General features: G+C 38.8%; 2 protein-coding genes and 1 long non-coding RNA gene across 9 annotated transcripts; 2 read left to right on the top strand and 1 right to left on the bottom strand.

Moving 5' to 3' along the window:
- Positions 1-38: 38 nt before the first annotated feature.
- Positions 39-6,482, top strand: LOC111332437 (eukaryotic translation initiation factor 5A-1). Of its 2 annotated transcripts, none has more exons than XM_088729600.1 (4): positions 39-128; positions 3,185-3,360; positions 4,898-5,002; positions 5,772-6,482. In XM_088729600.1, the coding sequence occupies exons 2-4, from the start codon at positions 3,196-3,198 to the stop codon at positions 5,970-5,972; spliced, it is 471 nt and encodes a 156-aa protein (XP_088585726.1). In that variant the 5' UTR covers positions 39-128; positions 3,185-3,195; the 3' UTR covers positions 5,973-6,482. The 2 variants fall into 2 exon arrangements, with proteins under 2 accessions (XP_088585726.1, XP_088585727.1); XM_088729601.1 differs by having other exon boundaries at positions 62-178.
- LOC111332436 (prolyl 4-hydroxylase subunit alpha-1) lies at positions 5,986-20,479 on the bottom strand. Of its 6 annotated transcripts, none has more exons than XM_022937771.2 (14): positions 20,294-20,479; positions 14,978-15,349; positions 13,758-14,095; positions 12,781-12,832; positions 12,534-12,700; positions 11,892-12,062; positions 10,798-10,868; positions 10,529-10,615; positions 9,589-9,694; positions 9,032-9,085; positions 8,679-8,744; positions 8,251-8,319; positions 7,955-8,051; positions 5,986-7,415 (listed from the first exon to the last, which is right to left on the bottom strand). In XM_022937771.2, exons 2-14 carry the CDS (start codon positions 15,303-15,305, stop codon positions 7,354-7,356), a joined length of 1,668 nt encoding a protein of 555 aa, XP_022793506.2. In that variant the 5' UTR covers positions 15,306-15,349; positions 20,294-20,479; the 3' UTR covers positions 5,986-7,353. The 6 variants fall into 6 exon arrangements, with proteins under 6 accessions (XP_022793506.2, XP_088585722.1, XP_022793505.2 ...); XM_088729596.1 differs by having other exon boundaries at positions 13,758-14,089; XM_022937770.2 differs by lacking the exon at positions 20,294-20,479 and adding an exon at positions 16,612-16,748.
- Positions 16,639-17,482, top strand: LOC148724923 (uncharacterized). The gene is made up of 2 exons (XR_015990397.1): positions 16,639-16,779; positions 17,025-17,482. It is a non-coding gene; the product is annotated as an uncharacterized LOC148724923 (long non-coding RNA).
- Positions 20,480-21,264: the final 785 nt, after the last annotated feature.

Genomic DNA, 21,264 nt, shown 5'->3' with positions numbered 1-21,264 from the left:
ATACGAGAAATTTCTACGCTACTTCCGTCATGGATTGTGCAATCAGCAATTGTTAGCACCCCCTTTAGGTACGCACGGAACCCATCGCCTTCCTTTCTAAACCACGTTGCGAGAAGCTCAGTTCAAGTGTAAGTGTCTCAATTCACCATTTTGTTGCCTTAGAACTTGACTGCTAGCTGTGAGTATAGAATTTGCTAGTTATTTCTCACTCTTTTGCCAATTTTTTGGCCATTGTATGGCGAAATATTGCTGCTCTTTCATGCTGAGTCCAGGGATGAAATATCGAAGGTCGTTCTCATTATAAGGACCTTCGTACGTACGACGAAGTTAATGAAGTGGCTCGCTTTCGCTATACGATGTATCGATCTTTAACCTTATTAACATAGATTTCCTGGACGTTCACTGTTATTACACTCTAGTTGATTTAGTCTTGAGTCTTTTTTTCCGAACCTATTCGAATTTGTTTCCCGGTCAAATGAATAAAAAACCGGCTCTACACCAAGCCCTGCACGTGATGTGAAAATCTCGCCCGACATTTGTGGAAACGCGAATGGTTACCTCGTTTCTGTTTCCTCGAATTTGGCGGTAGTTTATGTGTAATTTCTAGTTGAATGAAGCCCCATTTTAGATGAATAATCCATAGTATTACTACCAGCAATACATCATTGAATACTTCCTTCAAATATCAGGGGAATCGTAGAACATAACTCGCAGGCTCAGGTTTTGCTGACTTTTGGATTAACACACATTCGAATCTTCTAAATTAACTTACAGAATACATGGCAATATATCGTCTATCATTATAACATATTTCGGAAGAACTTTTTTAAAGTGAAATTCAAGTTTAAAAAGTGAAAGAGCTTGAGGTCACCTTTGAATTTTATTATTTAAAAAAAAATAGGAATCATCTACTTTTACTTATGTTTGGATTACATCTGATCTGAACTATCAGATTGTAGATAGATAGGTTATTTGTAAAAAGCTTGCAGCCACTGAGCTGAATTGTGTATTTACAATAAAGTATAAATATATAACTTATAATAGTAATATGATAGTACAGTCCGACCTCTATTAAGCGGCCACCCCCCCGACTTTGAAAAGTGGACGCTTAATAGAGGTTGGCAGCTTAATAGAGGTACAATTTTAATTGGATAGGAATGGCAGAAAACATGATTTTATTGACTCTATATAGAAAAATGCATATATGAAGATAAATCCAAAATTCATTGTAACAAAACATCAAGTGCATTTCCAGCCCATGCATAGTTCTAGCTCTAAAACAGAGGGCACGTTGGGCTTATGGCCCTATGGCTTACAAATTTCTCAAGAGGCCAACAAACAAAGGAAGAGGTGTTGTAAAAGGCAAACACGTTAACAGAGGGGCCGGCTATGGTTTAGAAATTCCATGCGAGTACTGCTTCACAGGAGACAAGTTTTCAATTCAATGGTTAAAATCAAAACTTGAGGAGCATGGAGTTTTGTAGATTTCCAGTGCAGTAGTAATAAAGTTTTCCTGTACAGATTTTGGTTGTAACAAAACAGTGGTTCAGCTCTATCTATTGTTAGCAATTGTCATGCTTGTATAGCGCCGGATGTGAAAAGTTTGCACGTGTATGTGACTTGTTATGGTAGAGATTATATTGCAGTTCTTGTTTTCTTGTTATCAGTTATCACCTTGTATCAACTGTCACCATTTCGCTTGGAAAGATAATTTGCTGGCCGCTTAATGGAGGTAAAAAACCATGTAAATAATACACTTGCGACAGCAAAAAGGTGGCTGCGGCCGCTTAATAGAGGTGGCCGTTGAAAAGAGGTATCAAATACAGCAGTTAACTGAGCAATGAATTGGGACTTTGGAAAGTGGTCGCACAATGGAGGGGGGACGCTTAATAGAGGTCGGATTGTATTAAAGTCCTAAATAAATAATAATATCCTATACAATGAATATATGAAGTTCATATAATATCCTATAAATATGATGAAAGCTTGAACTGTTATCAATACCGGCCGGACCAACACTCAGGGTCTTAAAATTAACTGAGAAGAATATGCTTCCTTTCTTTAACATCAAGAATTGGTTAGATATTCTAGTCTTCTCGGATAGGGACGAATAAATGGAGGTCCCGTCTCCTGCAGGGTTAGGGGCAGGAGACGTTAATTTCCCACGCACGAGATCACTGTGTGATGGATGTCCTCCCCTGGGGTGGGTTGGGTGGGTAACAGCGCTTTGGACAATTAGTGGATTTTAGCGCTATATAAATAAAATTATTATTATTATTATTATTATTATTATAATAATAATTGACTTTATTTAAAGAGGGTAGACACATAACAGCTTGCGCTGATAAACCAGTGGCCCTCATTTATCTCATTTACAAAACTCACCAAGCCCTGAAATTCGTTGTTAATGCATGATCTTACTAAAAAACTAATTTTGAAATGCTCGGTTCTACATTTGGGAATCGCAAAATGCCTTTTGCACTGGAGATTATAACACGACGGCCATGATGATTGAAGCATTTTATGTAAGCAATGGGCCGGGTCATTACCAATCGAGAGGAAGGTCTTTTTACATAAGCTGGCGATGTAGTCATTGATAGACACAATATTTGAAAGCTCTAAGGCCTCTCTATAGGCCAGGCCCAGGCAAATGATTGACAATGCCCGTTTCTCTACATTCTCTAGATCTTTCTTTAAATATAATGGTAGGGTGTAGAAAACGCAGACGATGTGTAGGTCAGGACAGTAAAATCTCAGTGGATAAGTCACTTCTTTTTAACCTACATGACAGCAATCTTGGCTGCCATTTACTGCCAGATGAACAATTGCATTATCCTGTTTATTTTCATAGCCTTGTTCCTGTGGTGGTATACAATAGATTATTCTTTTTTCCTATCTGCTTAGAGTAAAAAAATAAGTGCGTAAAATAGACCACAATTTTTATTGCTCTATTCAATGTTTATTTGTGGAGTAGATTACATCCAGAGTCAGAAGGTTACTTTGGAGGCAACCTCTGTAAGGTTCTTTGAGCTTTCCTCCCATTCATGTCTAGTTATAGTTGGAAACCTGAAAACACAGTAATTGTTAACCACCTCTTTTGATAAGGCTCCTGTGATTTAGTGGAGTTTTCTCAAGGAAGTTGTGTTTCAGTGAGATCTAACAAGGTCTTTGTAATATTTTTCAGTTCCTGTTGTCATGGCTGATGAAGACTTTGAGGGACAAGGAGATGCCGGTGCCTCTGACACTTATCCGCAGCAATGCTCCGCTCTTCGCAAAAATGGTTACGTTCTCATAAAAGGTCGTCCTTGCAAAATAGTTGAGATGTCTACTTCAAAGACTGGGAAACACGGTCATGCTAAGGTACCAGGCAGGGTTTAGAATCACATTCCTCCACCCCCCTACCACTTTTATAACTGGGATTTATTTTTTAGGGCTTCATTTGCAATACAATACAACAATACTTTATTTAACAAAGGTGATGTAATAAACCCAATGAGTTATCTAACTTACGACCTTCACAACAATACAAACCCACCATCCCACCCCAGGGGAGGACATCCATCACACAGTAATCTCGTGCGTGGGAAATTAACGTCTCCTGCCCTTAACCCTGCAGGAGACGGGACCTCCATTTATTCGTCCCTATCCGAGAAGACTAGAATATCTAACCATTTCTTGATGTTATAAAAAGGCAGCAAATTCTTCTCAATTATTTTAAGACCTTGAGTGTTGGTCCAGCTGTGGCTTGAACCCTCGTCCTCCCGCACAACAGTCCAGCGCACTATCCATTGGGCTAACTGGGCGGCAGTTAATTTGAGATAGCCACAATATAGATTTTACTACTTGAAAGAAATAAAAGGCATCAAGCCAAAGGCTCGGTAAAGCTGTACAAGATAAATGACGAACACTTCCTTAGCGTGAATTTGTATTGGCCAGATTTTTTAAGCTCTGCTGCTTTAAAATGGTCTCAGTGGACCTGGTCTCCATATCTGTGCAAAAGTGCAAAGCAAATGAGAAAAAGTTGGCTGCCAGGTTATTGTGGACACCCTCTGACTGCATGCAAAACTTAGAACCATTCAGTAAATGTTCCAGGGGTACTGTTATTTTTATACAAAACATAGAGCAGATTTTGAATGTGAAATTACAGCACACATCCAAATCTGTTGCTGGTAATTTATGCTTTGGATTCCTCTCAAAATTGTGGAAATTGCTTTTAAACAATTTTCTTAATTAGTGTTTCAAAAATTTTAGGATTTTTCATTAGTACTAAAAATGAGGTGAAAGAAGCAGCCTGTAGACAGTAGACCAGGGTTTGGATTTGGCCAAATGTGTGTCCAAAAGTTTTGCTACTGTATCTTCTTACAAAGCCAATGTGAAATATTGAAACACAGTTAGTTTTCCCTGCTGTCATGAAGAAGGAGAAATTGGGTGCTTGTTGCTCTTCTTGGTTTAACCCCCAAGAGTGACCAGCATGTAATTTCCTCATATAGTAATACTGCTTTAACTGATTGAATCTCTCCTTTTGCTGCTCCACATTTCCTTGTTAATTAGTTACAGGAGTTTGGTGTTAGATCAAGATTATGACTTCTAGCTGATAAGATTGAGTATTCTCATTACCTTTTTGCTGGATAACAGAAAGATATTACAGTTAGAAGTTTTATGTTTATTACCTCTGGGAGTTCAAGGGTTAAGACCATAGAAATAAATAAATAAAAATAAATATAAATAAATAAATAAATAGAAATAAAGTAAATGATCACCAACCCAAGAAGCTTCGATTGATAAGTTAATTCTCCTTATGAGTTACAAAGGAAATGTACAGAGAGGATTATGGAGAATATGGTTAATGATGTTAAGATGGAAAAGGTGAAGGCTAAAATAAGTTTTTCTCTTGAAGGTTCACTTGGTAGGCATCGATATCTTCACTTCCAAGAAGTACGAGGATATCTGTCCCTCGACTCACAACATGAATGTCCCAAATGTCAGTCGTAGTGACTACCAGGTAAATTTTGTTCCTATATCTATCGGGGCATGTACTGGTGGTGTAGCTTACAAGAACCATATCACATGGGTGTAAACTTTGGTGGGAGTTTCAGGATCTTGGGTTGCAGTCTCTGCCTTGAGTATATTGTTGGTAACCAGGATTTTATATCTACCAGTAATTGGTGACATGTACTGGCAATATAATTTCCTTCAAGTGCCCAAAATCAGGGGTTTAACAGGTGTTTATTTGTTTCTCTTTTCTTAGATAACTAGAATTTTTAATCAGGCTGCAGGAGAGTTCCCCAATCTTTTTTTTTTTGCTGAAGTAGAACTTTGCTCTGATAATGTAAAGGAGTTGTAAGGGTGTGGGAGGCTGGAAAGGAATTAAAAGAACTGTATGGCAGACAGTAAGGAGATTTAGGAGGTGGCGTGGCCAAGTGGTTAGGGTGCTGGACTTGTAATCTGGTGTCCTGGGTTCAAATCCTCCACCCTGCCACTCACTGGATTTGTTCTTGGATGCCCCTAGTTCAACTCCTCGGCTGCGCTCTGTTAATAGCCCACTGGTCTGCCTCCTGCCAGTGGGGATTTTTAAACACTTAGTTTACATTGTGGCTGAAAAGCTCCTAAGGGGGAGCATCAATTTACATATTTATATATTTATTTATTTATTTATTTATATATTTACTAATGAGATCTTGGACATGAAAGGGTAAATTATTCAGTGTCTAACAGCTTTTGAAATGTGTGAAGTACCACAGATGTATTTATTTGCTTCCCTTTCCATGTAGCTGAATGATATTCAGAGCGATGGATTTTTGGAATTGATGGACGATAACAATGAAATACGAGAGGACTTGAAATTACCAGAAACTGATTTGGGGAAAGAGATAAGAAGCAAATTCGACAATGGTGAAGGTCTGCTTGTAACTGTTCTGAAAGCCATGGGAGAAGAAATGGTTGTTGGCCACAAGGCATTGCAGAACAAATAAACAAATCTACAGCTTTTTGCAATCCAGGCTATGGACATTGAAAGAAAGACGAAAACAAAACCAAAAAAAAAAACAATAATAAAACAGACCATTCTAAGAGAGCAATCGAACAAGTTTCATTTACTGGATGTGTTCTTTCCCTACTCTTGTACCACAGGCACTTGGCTTCTCAATGATAAAAAAGTTTAGAGAGCAGTTTCCTTTCTTATAATCTAGCCAACCATGGTTATTGCAGTACTAGCATTAGGTAACTTGCTGAGCAATTCTTGCATAGTGTAGGATGAAAGAAAACAAAAGACTGTTAAGAGGAAAGCTTAAATCTACAATAGCAGCCAATGATGTACTGCTATTGTAGGTCCAAGTTTTTGTTTCTTTGATATTGTTGTCATTACAGTCAAAGTGAAGGTGAATGAGTAGTATTTTTTGGAGACCACAGAATTCTTGCTTTTAAATTGCCACAGTTAAATTGAATAGCAGAATGTTTTCTGCAATAAACATCTGGTTTGCATATGGGTGCTTTATTCTTTGATACTAGGAGCATTTTAAAACCTTTTACACATTTTTGCATGAGGACTGACATACTGTGTCGTGGGGAGAAAGGTTTCTTCACAAGTTTCAAATAGGTAGCAGCGACCATCAGTGTTTGAGTGTATGTGATTTGTAGGATGAATTTCTTATCGAGCTTCATCCATGTAAGTCAAAAATAATTTTCTATGGTTGAGTAGTATACTGTGCTTGCATGGGCTCTCATCAGAGGTTAATAAATTTTGGACCAGGAACAGAGCACTCTCTGGCTTGAGAGGGAAAACAAATTAAGAGTTTTGTTATAGGATCCCTCTTTGGAGAAATATGCATTATGACATGAAGAAAGCAAGCACTAAGGTTGGTAACAGGGCAGGGAACTCAGTGCGAAGGAACTGATAATAGAGGGTGCTGCATCCTTGGGAGGTATTGCAGGGTAATTTGGTTTTATCAGCTAAGATTATAAGATGTAATAAGCCCTGTAGAGAATTTCAGAGGCTGATGTTGCAAGCATCACCCTTTCAGAGAGAATGAGGAAAGGGCTAACACGTTGTCAGCTGTGGAAACCCTACAGTGGCTAATGTAAATCAACTCAATTGATAAAACCAAATTGTCTCAATTTTTTTGTTTGTACTTTAATTTTTTTTTCTTTGCAACCATTCTTCAAGGTGACATTAGGTTGTCAATTGTAATGCAAGTTGTTGCTTTTTTTCATTATGATTTGACAGAAGGGAATGATCTTAAAACTAATAATAAATCACCAAAAGAAAATGACAATGAGTACAACACAAGAACTATGGAAATAAATTGTGTTTTGAATCAAAAAGAAACTATAACAAACCAAAAAAATGTAAAATTTTCAGGTTCGTATGCATGGCCGGCGAAACTCCTGGCCTCTTTCATTGATCCACTTGTTAGCAACTACATACACAAAACAGAAAGGATCTTAATTAGCATTCAAAACAGTTGCCAATGGCCTCGTCTTCTAAAGAAGGCTTTAACAGTAACATCCTTATCAAATTACCCACGATGTATTACGCGATTAGCCTACGCATGTAGATTTATTTCCGGTTTCGCTTTTCTGCCAAAACCGGAAATCTGTGCTCTCGGGCCGCTCGTAACTAACATTTTGATTTAGAAAGACGACCATTACTGAATCAAGTTCTGGGGAGGAAATTTGAAATTGCTCCCGTAATCTCGTTAAGTACAATTTTTCTGGGCTCGCATTAATTTTTATTCGGAGAGCAGACTTGACACAAAAATGTGTGAATCCTATGGATCGCGTAAGGCTGTTTGATGTACTTCTTAAACCAGGAGCCAAAATACTAGAAAATGAAACAGTAGTGGAATAATGCATTATTTTATGGTTTAACATATAATACGAGCAGACCTACTACTCAACTTGCAAACTATCCGCGCATATTATATTTTAAACCATCGAATAAGGTGTGTATATTTACCCCATTTTGAGCCGATGATCACAGGGCAGGCAGCGTGCATCGTTTTAACATCAGGGCTACCATCTTTTTTAAGATTGTACCAAAATATTGCGTCACCCTGAAAAGGTATAATTCCATACAAAAAAATACTTCTTTAATCCTGGACAATGATTTAATTGGACTAGTTAAACAAATGCAGCGGAACGAAGCAGAATAGAAGATAGTTTCTTTGAAAAGATATGTCATTCAGAGCTTCGTCTTCGTCTTCGTCTTTATTCTTCGTCCGTTGAATAGACAGGGCTTTGATGACTACAAACCTTTCGGGGATAGACAATCTCTTCAGCGTCTAAAAACACCGTTGCACCGCCGGCTTCCACGTCACTCATCTAAAGATGAGAAAGATGCCAGTTCATTGAAAAGTGATATAAACCTCTAGTGACAGATACCTCTTTTGCCAATCTCCCTGTACAGTCTATGACAACTAGTATTCCCCTGGAAGGATATTAACAGGTCAAAGCGAGATGTAAGGCTTAATTATTTGAACATGTTTCTGCCTACCAAACTGAGGGCGAGCGACTGTTGATCGCTTATTCATATTGCAACAATCTTAAATAAGTTTAAGACGAAGTAATGGGGTGACATTCCTAACCAAGTTATAGTAAGCACGCCCTCAAAGGTCAGCAAAACTTTCATCGATTAACATGGTCCCCTATCAAGTTAAATTTTTCGTTCAAAGTTAACATACGTAAAACAGTACTGTAGCTATCCTGTCGCCGTCAATAACGTTAGAAGGAAGGCTTCCGTCTGGATTCTGATGGCAATAGAAAATAACTATATTTCATTAACTAAATAAAACTCTTGAGAATATCTGACCAACTGTACCTGGATCTGAAGGAGGGGGGAAGGGGGGGGGGGCATGGGCATGAAAGAAACTTTTCCATGGTTGGTTGACTTTTGTTGCTTAGTTTTACATTCCTTTTTTCTGTTGATCTTTGCGTGAACACTGTCCGTTCCTATTTAACCTCGACTTGGTACACTCGACCCAGTTATCTCGGTAAATGCCTAAACTTAGGCAATCTAGCCGCTTTTACAACTAACCTGGAGGAAATCGTGGTGTGGCTCATAATGTCCTGCTATACCATAGTTTGCCACCTTGTAAACAATAACATCGATAGGGTCATTAGAATCATGCATGTGCCTACATTTGAAAGTTGATATAACGCTATTTTGCAAATCAAAGTGACGATTGGTTTTAATTTTGAATCTGATTGGTTGCGACTGACGTAGCATTTCATTATTCAGCTCTCATCCAAGATTACTTCAACCCTCGGTAGAAAATTGTCCCTTTAGGAAAACTCAACAGTTTCTGAGCTTTATGATGCATTCCTATTTTAAGTTCATGCTTTACCAATTTCCCAAGTCCTCCGGCTATTTTTTTCCGCCTCTGTCAGAAAAGTCAAAATACACACGCCTCTGCAACTTTTGGCTGCATTTTCCCCAGTCCCACTGCTTGACTCTTCATTTCGTAGCGCGCTTGGGTTACGAGGAAGATCAACTTCGCTTCCAGAGCTCCGTGAGAGTTCTCTCTCTTCTTCAGAGGACCGTGAAATGAAGTTAGAGAGAGTTTTCGTCGGAGCAGTGATGCAAATTCTTACCTGTAATGCTTCCGAGTGTTCAGAATCTAGAGAAAGACCCGTGATAGTTTGAATCCTCTGGCTTATTCTTTTTACGATAGGAGAATCATGGTCATCCAGCCAGGCGCTGATGAGATAAATAGTTGGAAGAAAGAATGGTCACTCTAAAGGCCATGATAATCTCTTGACGGGTTGTGGGGGGGGGGGGGGGAGAATTAATTGATAGAACTTCCAGAAGAAGTATTTGTTTGATGACAGGGAGGGAGTGGAAGAGATACTTAGCACAGAACTACCCGCGGCCCCTGACTCATTCCCAGTCGTCTTCATACAACACGCGGTAAGGCGCAAAATTGGGAAGCAAGGGACCCATCTCATCCTGCGCTCCCACTTCGCCCCGTGCCGCGCACGAAGACGACTGGTGACGAGTCAGCTGCAGCCCAACTTGCGAATAATAACGTTTCTTCAGAATGTCACTTAGTTTTTGGAATATCGCGAACGACGAGCATTTTCTCTGTTGTCGAGCCTAGAATAGAAACCAATCAAGGCATACAAGTAGTACTGCATGCTGAAACTTTATTTTCCCAAATTTATTTCGTGCGAAGAGAAAAAGAAGGGCTTGTTAGAGAGGGAAGCGGGTAAATCATAGAGTAGCAGCAGCAGCAGCAGTAGTAATAGCAGTAGTAGTAGTAGTAGTAGTAGTAGTAGTAGTAGTAGTAGTTCTTTGTTAATGTGGCACCACACTTAGCTACAAGCTACCTTCCAGGAAGCCCACAACAAAATATTCATTAAAAAATTACAACCTACATTAAGAATTATGTACATTAAGTAAAATATTATTACAAAAAGGATATCGAAAATTTAAATATATGTTTGTATACATGTGTAGTATAACAGAGATCAAAAAACTAAAGACTTAAAATTTTAGGCTACGGATATCGTGAAGAAACGTTCTTGTGCCAACCTTTGCGCGCATAGCATCCGGTAGCGCGTTCCAAGTCTTAGCAGCAAAATAACGAAATGACTTAGGACCATGCTTGGTTCTGTTAACCTTAGGTAAGTAAAGCATGTTAGTGCCTCTTAAAATTGTAATCAGTCCTCCTTGGTTTAACTAAGTCAGAAGGGAGGGGGTTTGGGCGCTTATTAAACAGGGGGTAGCTCATTAGAGCGCATATGGACTAACGTGTTTCAGGAATTGAATTCTTTGAATTATTCTCTCAATGTCTTCCTCACCTTTGACTTATCCTATAATCTGCTTTGAACTCTTTTCCAGTATCTGTATCGGTGACAACAGCTCTCTTAAGCTAAAACAGGAGAAAAATGATGTTGCACAGATCCTTGTCTTGTCTTTTAGGTACGTAACTGATGAAACTCATTTCGCAGTGCTTGCTGACAAAACATGCAGTTATGAAACAAGATAAATCTTTCTTATCGAGTGTTGACAGTAGCTCATCAATAGAACCCTCTATCTCCTATACTAAGGCTTGGATTCAATTCTTTCCCGAGTAGATCTATCAATAGGCTTCCAGGGGAAGTATCGGGTTCTAAGACCCAATCAAAACAGAACTATGAGATCCTATTGTTATACGTCCAACATCCACTGACATGCACTGGGCATGCCAGCTTTGGGGATTTGCGGTTGACTCGACGAAAAACATGATATTTTTTTGTGGGAAAAAGCCGTTCTTAAAATAAATATACTCGGCAAAGGAATAATTTGGATATATCAACAAAGTTGAAATGGTAAAATGGCCACCGTAACGATTACAAAAGCTGACGTTTCGAGCGTTAGCCTTTCGTCAGAGCGAATAGAAGAATTGTGGGTTGTGTGTGCTTTTAAAGGCAGAAAATGGAGCTACGTTATTGGTGGGAACATGGCAACGATAAAAACACGAATAAATTAGTGGAATAAATTAGTGGAATAAATTAGTGGAACAAATTAGTGGAATAAATTAGTGGAATAAATTAGTGGAATCAATTAGCGGAATATATTAGCGGAATAAATTAGTGGAATAAATTAGTGGAATAAACTAGTGGAATAAATTAGTGGAATAAACTAGTGGCAAAGAGCTGACTCAAGGAACCAGTGCAGATAGCTATAGGCCACCGTCAATGGGATCCTGGTGTTAAGGGTACAATAATGCCTCTGATAAAAATTCGGTTGTATCCACGTTGTACTATTTCAATTTTTCTACATTCCTTTTTAAATTTTCCAAGGACCTTTTTCAGGTTTGGATTGACATTGTAGATTACTTTGTCATACTGATTTACATAGACGAATTTCTGCTAAAAATATATAGTTAAAAGAAAAAATAGCTTTAGATTACCTGAGGCTTGGCAAGTCTCTTTACCAGCTCGATTTCGCTCTCTGAAATGAAGTCATGAAACAGGTAGAGATCTGGATCCGAATTTAACATTTCTACTTTAACTGGTCTCAGCACTTGTGTTGGACGATTTCTATTGTAGTAGCAACTCAGTTTGTCTCTTTGTCTCTGGGACTGCAAATTACAAATAAAACGTGTATTGTACTGATTAGAAAACATGTGTGGAGGAAAGATATATGTAGTCGGCCCATGTGGATAAAAGAATTAAGCTAGGACCACGTTCGCATGGCTCAGATAGCAGCGAGTACTATCAATTTGATAAAGAAAAAAAAAACGCGTTTTGAGTGTATGTCGTGAGTCCAAAGCCAAAGTTATCATCATAGCCAATCAGAACAAAACAAATATGACAAGGAGCCAATCGTGATTCAAAGTGGAAACAGTCAAGCGCGGGAAATGTGGGTGACCAGTCGCGATTCGTTTAGCTTTTGTTTGCATCTGATTGGTTGGTAGGGCGGTACGAGCCTTCTTAACCAATCACAGTAAAACGGTGCACCAGACCCCTCTGTAGCAGTGAGAATTCAACGTCGCATAGGATAATTTGGTGGGATTTAAAAGTAAAATAACAAGATTGTAACTGATACCAACCTTCCGTGTTTCTCCGCGACACAAGCGTTCATATTTGAACTTGTTATCTTTTCTATTTGTCTTGTTGTCTACCTTGTTTCTTGCTGAATGATTTACGTTCGTACTGCGTCGTATCATCTCTGCCTCGAAATGTCCAAGGTTAACATGCGCTTGTTTACTTGTGGGATCTGGGGAAGAAAGAATTCGTAACATGATCTTCATTTTGTGACCCTGTTTTAGGGCATCAGAACGATCGGATCAAAGTTACCTTCGTCAAGAATATCTTTCGTGTGTATGATTGCATCTTCAAGGAGTCCAACCTGCAAAATGAAGAGACTCAGTCGCGTCAACACTGTACATCGGACATCAGATATCGGGGATCGGAGATCGGACATCGGACATCGGCTCCATCAAGCCATGGCGTTTACTAAGTCAAGGGTGCATCTAGTAGTTTTTCGATGGAAGGTGGAGAAAATGGGATCCGAAATTTTGATTCAGAGAACACCATTTTTTTAACTCTAGAGCCAAAATAATCTGATAAATATTTGAAGACAAGTAACTTTATATTATATACACTCACACTGAGTATAGTCTTCTTTTATAACATGCAACCTAGTCTTGGCGTCAGATAAGTATTGAAAAAACCCTCTGAAGAGTCTGACGGGTGGTTAAGGACTCCCTAAACCCTCCCCCCTGGATCTGCTACCATAACTACTACATGTACTTCATCTTCTCTTCCATGTGCTTATATTTCATTGAATTTCTATAGGTCGTTAAGAATATCACACAAATTCATGCGAAGTCGTTCTGCTTAAAACAAAAAATGTATCTACCACCGTCCATTCAAACAGCTCATGTTTTTCAAGTGCTACAGATGTCATAAAGCCTTAAACTTGCCAGGAGAGTGGAGGGAAAACCGCAGTCTTGAAGGAAGAAAGTACCATCAAAGTTTTTCAAGAGGCATAGTCTATATTTGTATCAAAAGCTCTCGTCCAAGATTCACGCTCCCAAACCCTGCATGTATTGCTTTCGGCGCGCATGAAATAATTAAATCTACACGACCTCGTCGTTTGACTATTTTACAGTTAGCTTATGAGCAGTCCGCTGTGACGTAAGAGATAAATCCGTTTGTGGTAAGTCAGCCTTTTCAGAGGCGTTGCATAAGAGTTAAGTGGAACACCTTGAAAATGTTATAGTTGGCGACGCAGGCGCAATGAGTTAAGGCACAACCTTTCTTCAACTCACCTTATACTCCGCCCAAGCTAAATATTCCAGAACGTCAATTTTTATAAGTGCACCGCTGTACTCATATGGCGGGCTCATACGTTTAAGAGCTTCTTTCATCCACCCTATAACCCCTTCGTAATTTTTCTGATCACTGCTGCCGATTCCTAACTCATAACACTCATCAGCACCTAGGCCCCCGCTTGGTATTGCTTGATGCAGATCTCCATCAGCGAGAGCGCTTGCGCTGAGATTGTAAATCTCTTGGATGCGTAGAATGGCGTTGAGGCTTCCCATGAAGTCTTTCGGTGTGGGAAATGCTCGGCGGTTGATCATGAGCTCGGAGTAGAGATCTAGGACTTGTCAGAAAAAAGGGAAAACATGGAGCCATATGTTTTTAGTTCATACTAAAAAACCATTTGTTTTAGCGTTATCCTTCACACCGACGACAAACTCCAAACTCGATTACGTTTTTCGATTGGAGGAGAACGTATCAGGCGACATAGGTCACGTGCCTTGAAACCTCGGGAAAATTGTGTACCAGCCAGTGTCAAGAAAATTAATGTCCTATGACTCGTCAACAGTTTTTATATAATTTGTTCTGTTTTTGTTTTTGTTTTTTTGTTTTTACTAGGGAAGTATAGCAAAATACGTAATCACTGGCCCCGCGGGAAACAGTAGGATTTTTTTCTACGTGAACACACAAACAAGATATTGTGCTCACTTAGGGAGCTCTTGACATAACCTTTAGCCCGGTCCCTTTCATCTTTTATCTTGTGGGCTTCTTTTAATTTGTTTATATTTTTCTAACCAATGAAGGTGTTCGGAAGCGAAACGGAAATCAAAACAAACACACACGCTTATTCCACCACGGAAAACTGTGAACTCGCGGTAAACGACAACGACTGTTAAACAAACCGCCACTCGATAAACTAAAAAAACTTTCCACTCTTCTAAAATAAAATCGCACACGTCAAAAACAAAAAGGTCCACGTGATTTGCTGACGGTATTTTTAACCAAAAAAACCCAAAGCACGCGCACGCGAGTCGCGCACGCACAAGTTCGTTAACGTCTTCATAACAAAAGTTAAAACAATGTAATGTCAGAGATCCCCTCATGCAGATCTTGCTTTTGAATCTTGTCATCTCTTGACAGTATTTATACATAGAACGTCAGTATGAAAACACACAGGATGACTTCGTGACAATAAAGAGAAGCGTTTATTCCCCATGACCCTTACCGTTCGGTGATCCTTTAGAGAGGAAGGTGGCCAATTCTGTCCAATGTCGCACGAATCGCCTCACAAGCAGAAAGGAATTGATCGGATGAAAGGCATATTTTTCGATATCGCCCGCCGCGATGTCCCTTTCTTTCCTGACTTGATCGGAAAATTGTTGAAGAACTTCCGGGGGTTCCGACATCTGTTCCAAATAATTGTCGAGAGAGTTCGAAAGAGCCCTTTCCAAGCGAACCAAGCCTTTTATCCGACTTAAAGATGTAAATAATTCAGCGGTTGAAATGCTTAATATTAGCGATAACCAAACCATCCAAGTCTTCCACTTGATCATTTTGGAGAAAGCCAGCCAGGCCACATGTGAGAGGCAAAAGTAACCTGTCAGATGAACGAGCAGGTTTAATTCAGGGAACAAGCACGCGAGTATGCAAATTAGTAATACGACCTGTACTTACACGCAATTCTCTAGAAACCTGGAAACCTTTTTCGCGAAGAAAGATGTACTTGAAAACCATTACTAACGCCATTTGTGATATTCAAGCAAATCATGGAAAGTCTTAAATAGTTTAATCAAAAAATCACCATAGTGTTGAGAAAAAAACTGAAATGTTAGACCAATAAAGATCAGAAACAGCTGCGAAAAAGGAATTATTAAGATCTCAGTGACGAACATTTAAAGTTCAAGTAAATTGCATTATCATTACAGAATTTTTGTAATTCTAAAAATTAGGTCTTCCTTCGTAAAAGACACAGATACTGTCCAAATCATATTTTATTAAAAACTGTATACGCAAGTTTTGATGAGGGTATCTTTCAATCACTAATTCCCCTCCCCCCCCACCCCACTTCCAATAGGGGAAATACAGAAATTATAGCTCACAAAACTTTGTCGACTATTCCTGAATGCCCCGCGGTATGATAGCCAATGGATATATACTTTAATTTGGTTGGAAATTCCTTTGGATCTCCCTGGTAATTAAAAAACTGCATATGTCGTGAAGAAAAGTACAGACTAAGACAATTTCAGTCTTGTGACCAAAAGGAGAATTCTCCAAATATAAATTAAAGGGTTTCTGAGCGCAAAAGACGAACTTCTGAGGAATAAAGGCTGATAGTTCGAAAGAAACTGTTTGGGGCCGCGTCGGTGGGAGTAACGAAATAATTTGGATATATCAAAAGAGTTGAAATGGTAAATTGGCCACCGTAATGATTACAAAAGCTGACGTTTCGAGCGTTAGCCCTTCTTCGGAGCGAATGACAAAGGGCTAAGGCTCGAAACGTCAGCTTTTGTAATCGTTACGGTGGCCAATTTACCATTTCAACTTTGTTGATATATCCAAATTACTTCTGAGGAATAAATTTGTACATCGGAATAAAATTATCAGACAGATCTATAGAATTCATAGTCTCGATCATTTAATTTTAGTTTTTGTTTTCTAGCCTCCCAACGATAAAATGTCTACTCGTCCTCTTTAATTCAAGTGTAATTCGAGCTCGCGAATATATCTCTATTTGCTTCTAGACTCAGGCGTGTTCTAGACTCAAACAATGAACACTTTCCACATTTTAAGAAGAGAAGGAATAAATGGGTAATTGAATACCCTAATTCAATGAGCTACTTGCTGGCGACGTTTTCTTACCTTAAGAGAACCCTGCAGACAGTCACAGTTCGTTTATAATATTGTCATACCGACCACATCTTGCAAAACCGTTTTTGCACGTCCCCGCCGCATATAATGGATGTGTCGTATCGTCTGTATTGCACGTTGTTTTCTTCAGGAACTTAAGCAAGTAATGAGACCAAAAACGTAAGTTTTCCTTTTATTTTAATTTCCGCTAAAATACAGAGCAATTAAACGCGACTGGGGAATAAAATTTACAAGTTGTTTATGGTCGAATTAAATGTAGCTCAGAGGGTATTTAGACAATAACAGGAAAGAAATTTAGACGGATACAACTTCCGAATTTTAATCTGCACTGTCATTTCATTCAAGTATTGATGAATAATATGGCTTCACTTATATTGGTTTAATATCGCCCATTCTGTCTTTAGTTTGTCGACGTGAGAAAAAAGCCTTTTGAATTGTAAAGCCATTTCACAGACAGCCTCACTGAAGAAGGTATCCATGACGCTAATTTTACATATTCAACCTGGATCTTACCATTGTTTCGGCCTGGCAAATGGGTCTGTCTCTTTTATCTTTCGTTTACTAAAGAAACAGTTTAGCCATGTTTTTTTCAATGAATTAATCATAGAATCGAGGACAATGAATGAACTGTGAACTTTAAAACACACCCATAACTGATTCTGAAACGTGTTGATGAAAAACAAAACCGGATACGGGAAAAGCTGTGTCCTGATACGAAGAGACCCGTTCGGATTGAGTTAAAGTTAAATTACTTTAACTTCGAAAAAGCGAAAGGGAAGTGATTAAAAAGTAAATGATTCACCTCTATTCGTGTATTTGTTTTAATTCCTGAGATCAGGCTGAAATAAAGTTTGAAACTCAACCTAAAGAAGTCTTAAATTTTTGCATTTGCATTATAAACATAATTAAACAACTGAGTATTTACAATTCCTGTCTGCCACATTTTTTTCTTCGCTCTCAAGGTGCAAAATTCACGACTCATTTACATTTATTTGAAAACACCATCATGGTGGTTTTAATTAATGCGCGGTAATTGGTTTAAATGTTTTGCCATATGCTGGTAATAAATTTTAATTGTTAATTTTGGGGTATCTCGAAAACGCAGACCGAGAAAAATTGCAGCCGTTTTAAATATTCTCCTACAAAAAACATCTTTTTTAACACAACCAAATGTCGAAAACAAACTTTTCGAGGTCTGCGTTTTCGAGAAACCCCGAGGGTTGTCTTGAAAACGCAAACCTCGAAAAATTTGTTTTCGACATTCGAAGAGAACCGTGGTTGTGAAGTGATAATTTTTTTGGCGAGGGTGAAGGAGACAAAGATGTTACAAAATCTGCGGCATCTACTGAAGGTTGCTGTTTATCCTAAACTGGTTGCTATAATGATGGAATACAAGTGTTTTGATTTCCTGCTATTCGTTCTTAATGTTTAGGTTTCAGATCTCCTCGAATTTTTCCATTGCCTCGATAGAATACAAGCAGCCGAAGCCTTTCAACATTTTTTTACCAATTTTTCCCGAGGGACTTGAATTTTTGCATTCAAGGAATGTGGTACACCGCGACTTGAAACAAGGGAATATCTATTTAAGGAGCAATATATGGTTTTGTCCCGCGCTCAAAGTTGGACTTCTAGACGTGAATTATCGAAGTATTATCGAAGAAACCGAGAGCGACTTTCACCAACATTTGTTAGTTTGCAGACCACTGGCTCAACATGAAACAAATCTTCAAATTGATCTTTGCCGACTTCCGTTCGCGCGTAATGCTTGTTACTAACAGTGTCTCCCTCGCCGAAAAATTAGGTACTTTAAGCAGCCAGGACGGCAACGCCACGGAAGACGTCGATTAAAAAAGGAGTTTCTACTTTTAGTTAGAATTTCGAAAATGGCTGCATGTGTTTACCGTCTCATAAGGCGCCAGACTTCAAACTCAACATAACGCATAAAAGTAGCGTTGAGTTCCAAATGTAAATTAAAGTAATTTGCCGCCGCGGTTTCGCTTCGCAGACGACGCAGTTTTGGGGATTTCGCGTTGTTGTTTTGCAAAAGACGGCTAAGAAATGTACAAAGTTTTAAAACGCACGTGCTGTTCTGCCAAGTAGATCTATTGTTTTTCCACGTTCTCGTTGCCGTCGCCGTCGTGGTTTGCTTATAAGGGACTTTAAGCAAACTACGACGGCTACGGCAACGAGAAAGTGGAAAAACAATGGATCTAATTGGCAGAACAATAGCCCAGCACGTGCGTTTTAAAACTTTGTACATTTCTTAGCCGTCCTTTGCAAAACAACAACTTGAAATCACCAAAATTTGCGTCGTCTGCGAAGCGAAACCGCGGGGGGCAAATTATTTTAATTTACAATTGGAATTCAACGCTACTTTTATGCGTTATGTCGAGTTTGAGGTCTGGCGCCCTATGAGACAGTAAACACATGCAGCCATTTTGGAAATTCTAACTAAAAGTAGAAACTCATATTTTAATCGAAGTCTTCCGTGGCGTTGCCGTCGTGACTGCTTAAAGTCCCTAATGGTGTTACCAAGGTTAAAATCTCTTGAAACAAAAGTCTGTCTAGGCGGTGAAATTGTCTGAATTTTTTAGGGTCTTCACAATTAAGTTCACGAACAATATTTGCACATGCACCTTGTGGCTGGCGGCGTGAAACCCAAGATTTTTTTAGCCGCCCTCAAGCGCCTTCGCCTTCGTCGCAGTAAAATAAATTCCTAATTAAGATTTTATTCTGTTTGGTTTATACCCTTTTATGGTCTTAACAGATTATTTACAATTTCATTTTCCTTGTTAGGGAAAGAAGTCCAGTGAACAAAATAATTCAAATAAACCAGTTCCGAATCAATGAATATTAAGATCTAACACAGTATAATCAACAAGCAGAATCTTTGTTTTCTAAGCGATCAAATAAATATAAAAATTTTTTTTTTGGATAAAATGTAGAGTTGAATTCTTTCAATAAAACTGAGCGATATGAAACGTTGAATAATTTGCTATTATAAAATAAAATAATAATAAAACCGTACAGGTGGCGCGAAAAGTTTAAAGATTTCTATCGAGCTGGTAACCATGAATGACGGTCATAGAAATGTAGCAAATCAACGAAATGTTTTAATAATCTCTCAGGAAACATCATTTACTCTATTTCTTCGTGGGTATCGAAGAGTACAATGAACATCTCGACGTGAAATATTTTGCATCGATAATTATACACACTTTCCCTTTGGTGCGTCATTGTACCCGCCTCCAAGCTCGTTTTTTTCCTAAATGTAAACACTGTTACTTTCCAGTCAATTTTAGATTCAAAACACTAAAAGGGACCTAATCAAGGAAATTAAGGAAAGTTCTCTTGTTGTTTACTCGACAGGAAGCGGTAAATATTTTCAAAAGGAGAAAACGTACGTGATTACTAGTGATTGGCGAAAAAATATGACTGGTTTTCAAAGCACGCTCGTATTCTTTGTTTGCTGTAAAGGAGGAATAAACTGGTGGAGCATTTTTAATACTCACTTTTCAGCATTAAAGATGCGCTTATGTTATAGACATTTAATATGAAAAGAGATTTTTAGAAAGGTGTAGGAAAACCAGAATTCCATTGCATGGTCAAATATAAACAGCAAACAGAGACATTGAAACAAAAGATTAAATTTGTATCTAAAGAAGAATGTTACCTGAATAACAACAAACCACAATATCTGCAGAACTGAAGATTGTATAATGAGTCCTGTTCCACGAACATGAATCTACTCAACACGTAGTTTCTTCTCCCTATATAAAATTTTTGTTTTCACGCCTGGTGATGCTGGACAAAGTATGTAGGTTCTTAAGTTTTTCTCAAACAACCTGGGGTTTAATGACGTCCGAACATTCTAGAAATTCGGGGAGGAGCGCAGGCTCATTTCTCGATCAGCGGCAGATCACTGCCGTGTGCTGTTTCAAGATCACGGTGCGTTATTCTCGCTCAAAGCTAATCCTCAGCAGTTCCGGGCGGGCGTGGAGAGGCAAAATTAACAAAGAGGTAGGTAGGATTTGTATTTTGTTAGCTCCACTTTTAGATCAACGATTTTATTCGCATAGAGAACGTAAGTTTCTAAAGAAACTGTGGTGCTGTGTCGGTGGGAGTTACAATTGTAACAACTGAGTTGATAATGTAAATTAGCCATCGTAAAGAGTTCCAAAGCTTTTATTTGCATCCAAAGTAATGAACGCACTTTACCAATCAATGGCCGAATCATAAGTCAGGCTCTGGACTCCAATCTCGAGCCCAGTGTTATTTTGGCCCCTTGTCTTATTTTTACTTCTTGTGGTCACCAAAAGGAGCCAAAGTGACCCTAGGCTCGAGACTGGACTCTCGTTTGAAAGTCTGCATTTACAATTGAACCCTAGTTGGGTCGTGTTGTGTCGTGTCGTGTCCTCGGTTTGGGACGACTAATACCTTCAGTGGACTTTGCCCCTTCCCCCTCGGGGTATAAAAATTTTTAAGTGGTACAGAATGCTTTCATGCAACATGAACCAAAAATTCAGGAGAGGTTACCTGCTGGCGAATGGCAGTAGTATTTCTCTCCCCTCCCCCCCCCCCTCACTCTCTAGACATCCTGGTAATCTTGAAAGACGACGGTTCACCTTTAAGTTTCAAGTGTAT

This window comes from Stylophora pistillata, chromosome 8 (assembly GCF_964205215.1).
Source record: "Stylophora pistillata chromosome 8, jaStyPist1.2, whole genome shotgun sequence".
Taxonomy (NCBI): Eukaryota; Metazoa; Cnidaria; class Anthozoa; order Scleractinia; family Pocilloporidae; genus Stylophora; species Stylophora pistillata.
The sequence above is the reverse complement of the archived record's forward strand: the minus strand, read 5'-3'. Positions and strand labels throughout refer to the sequence as shown.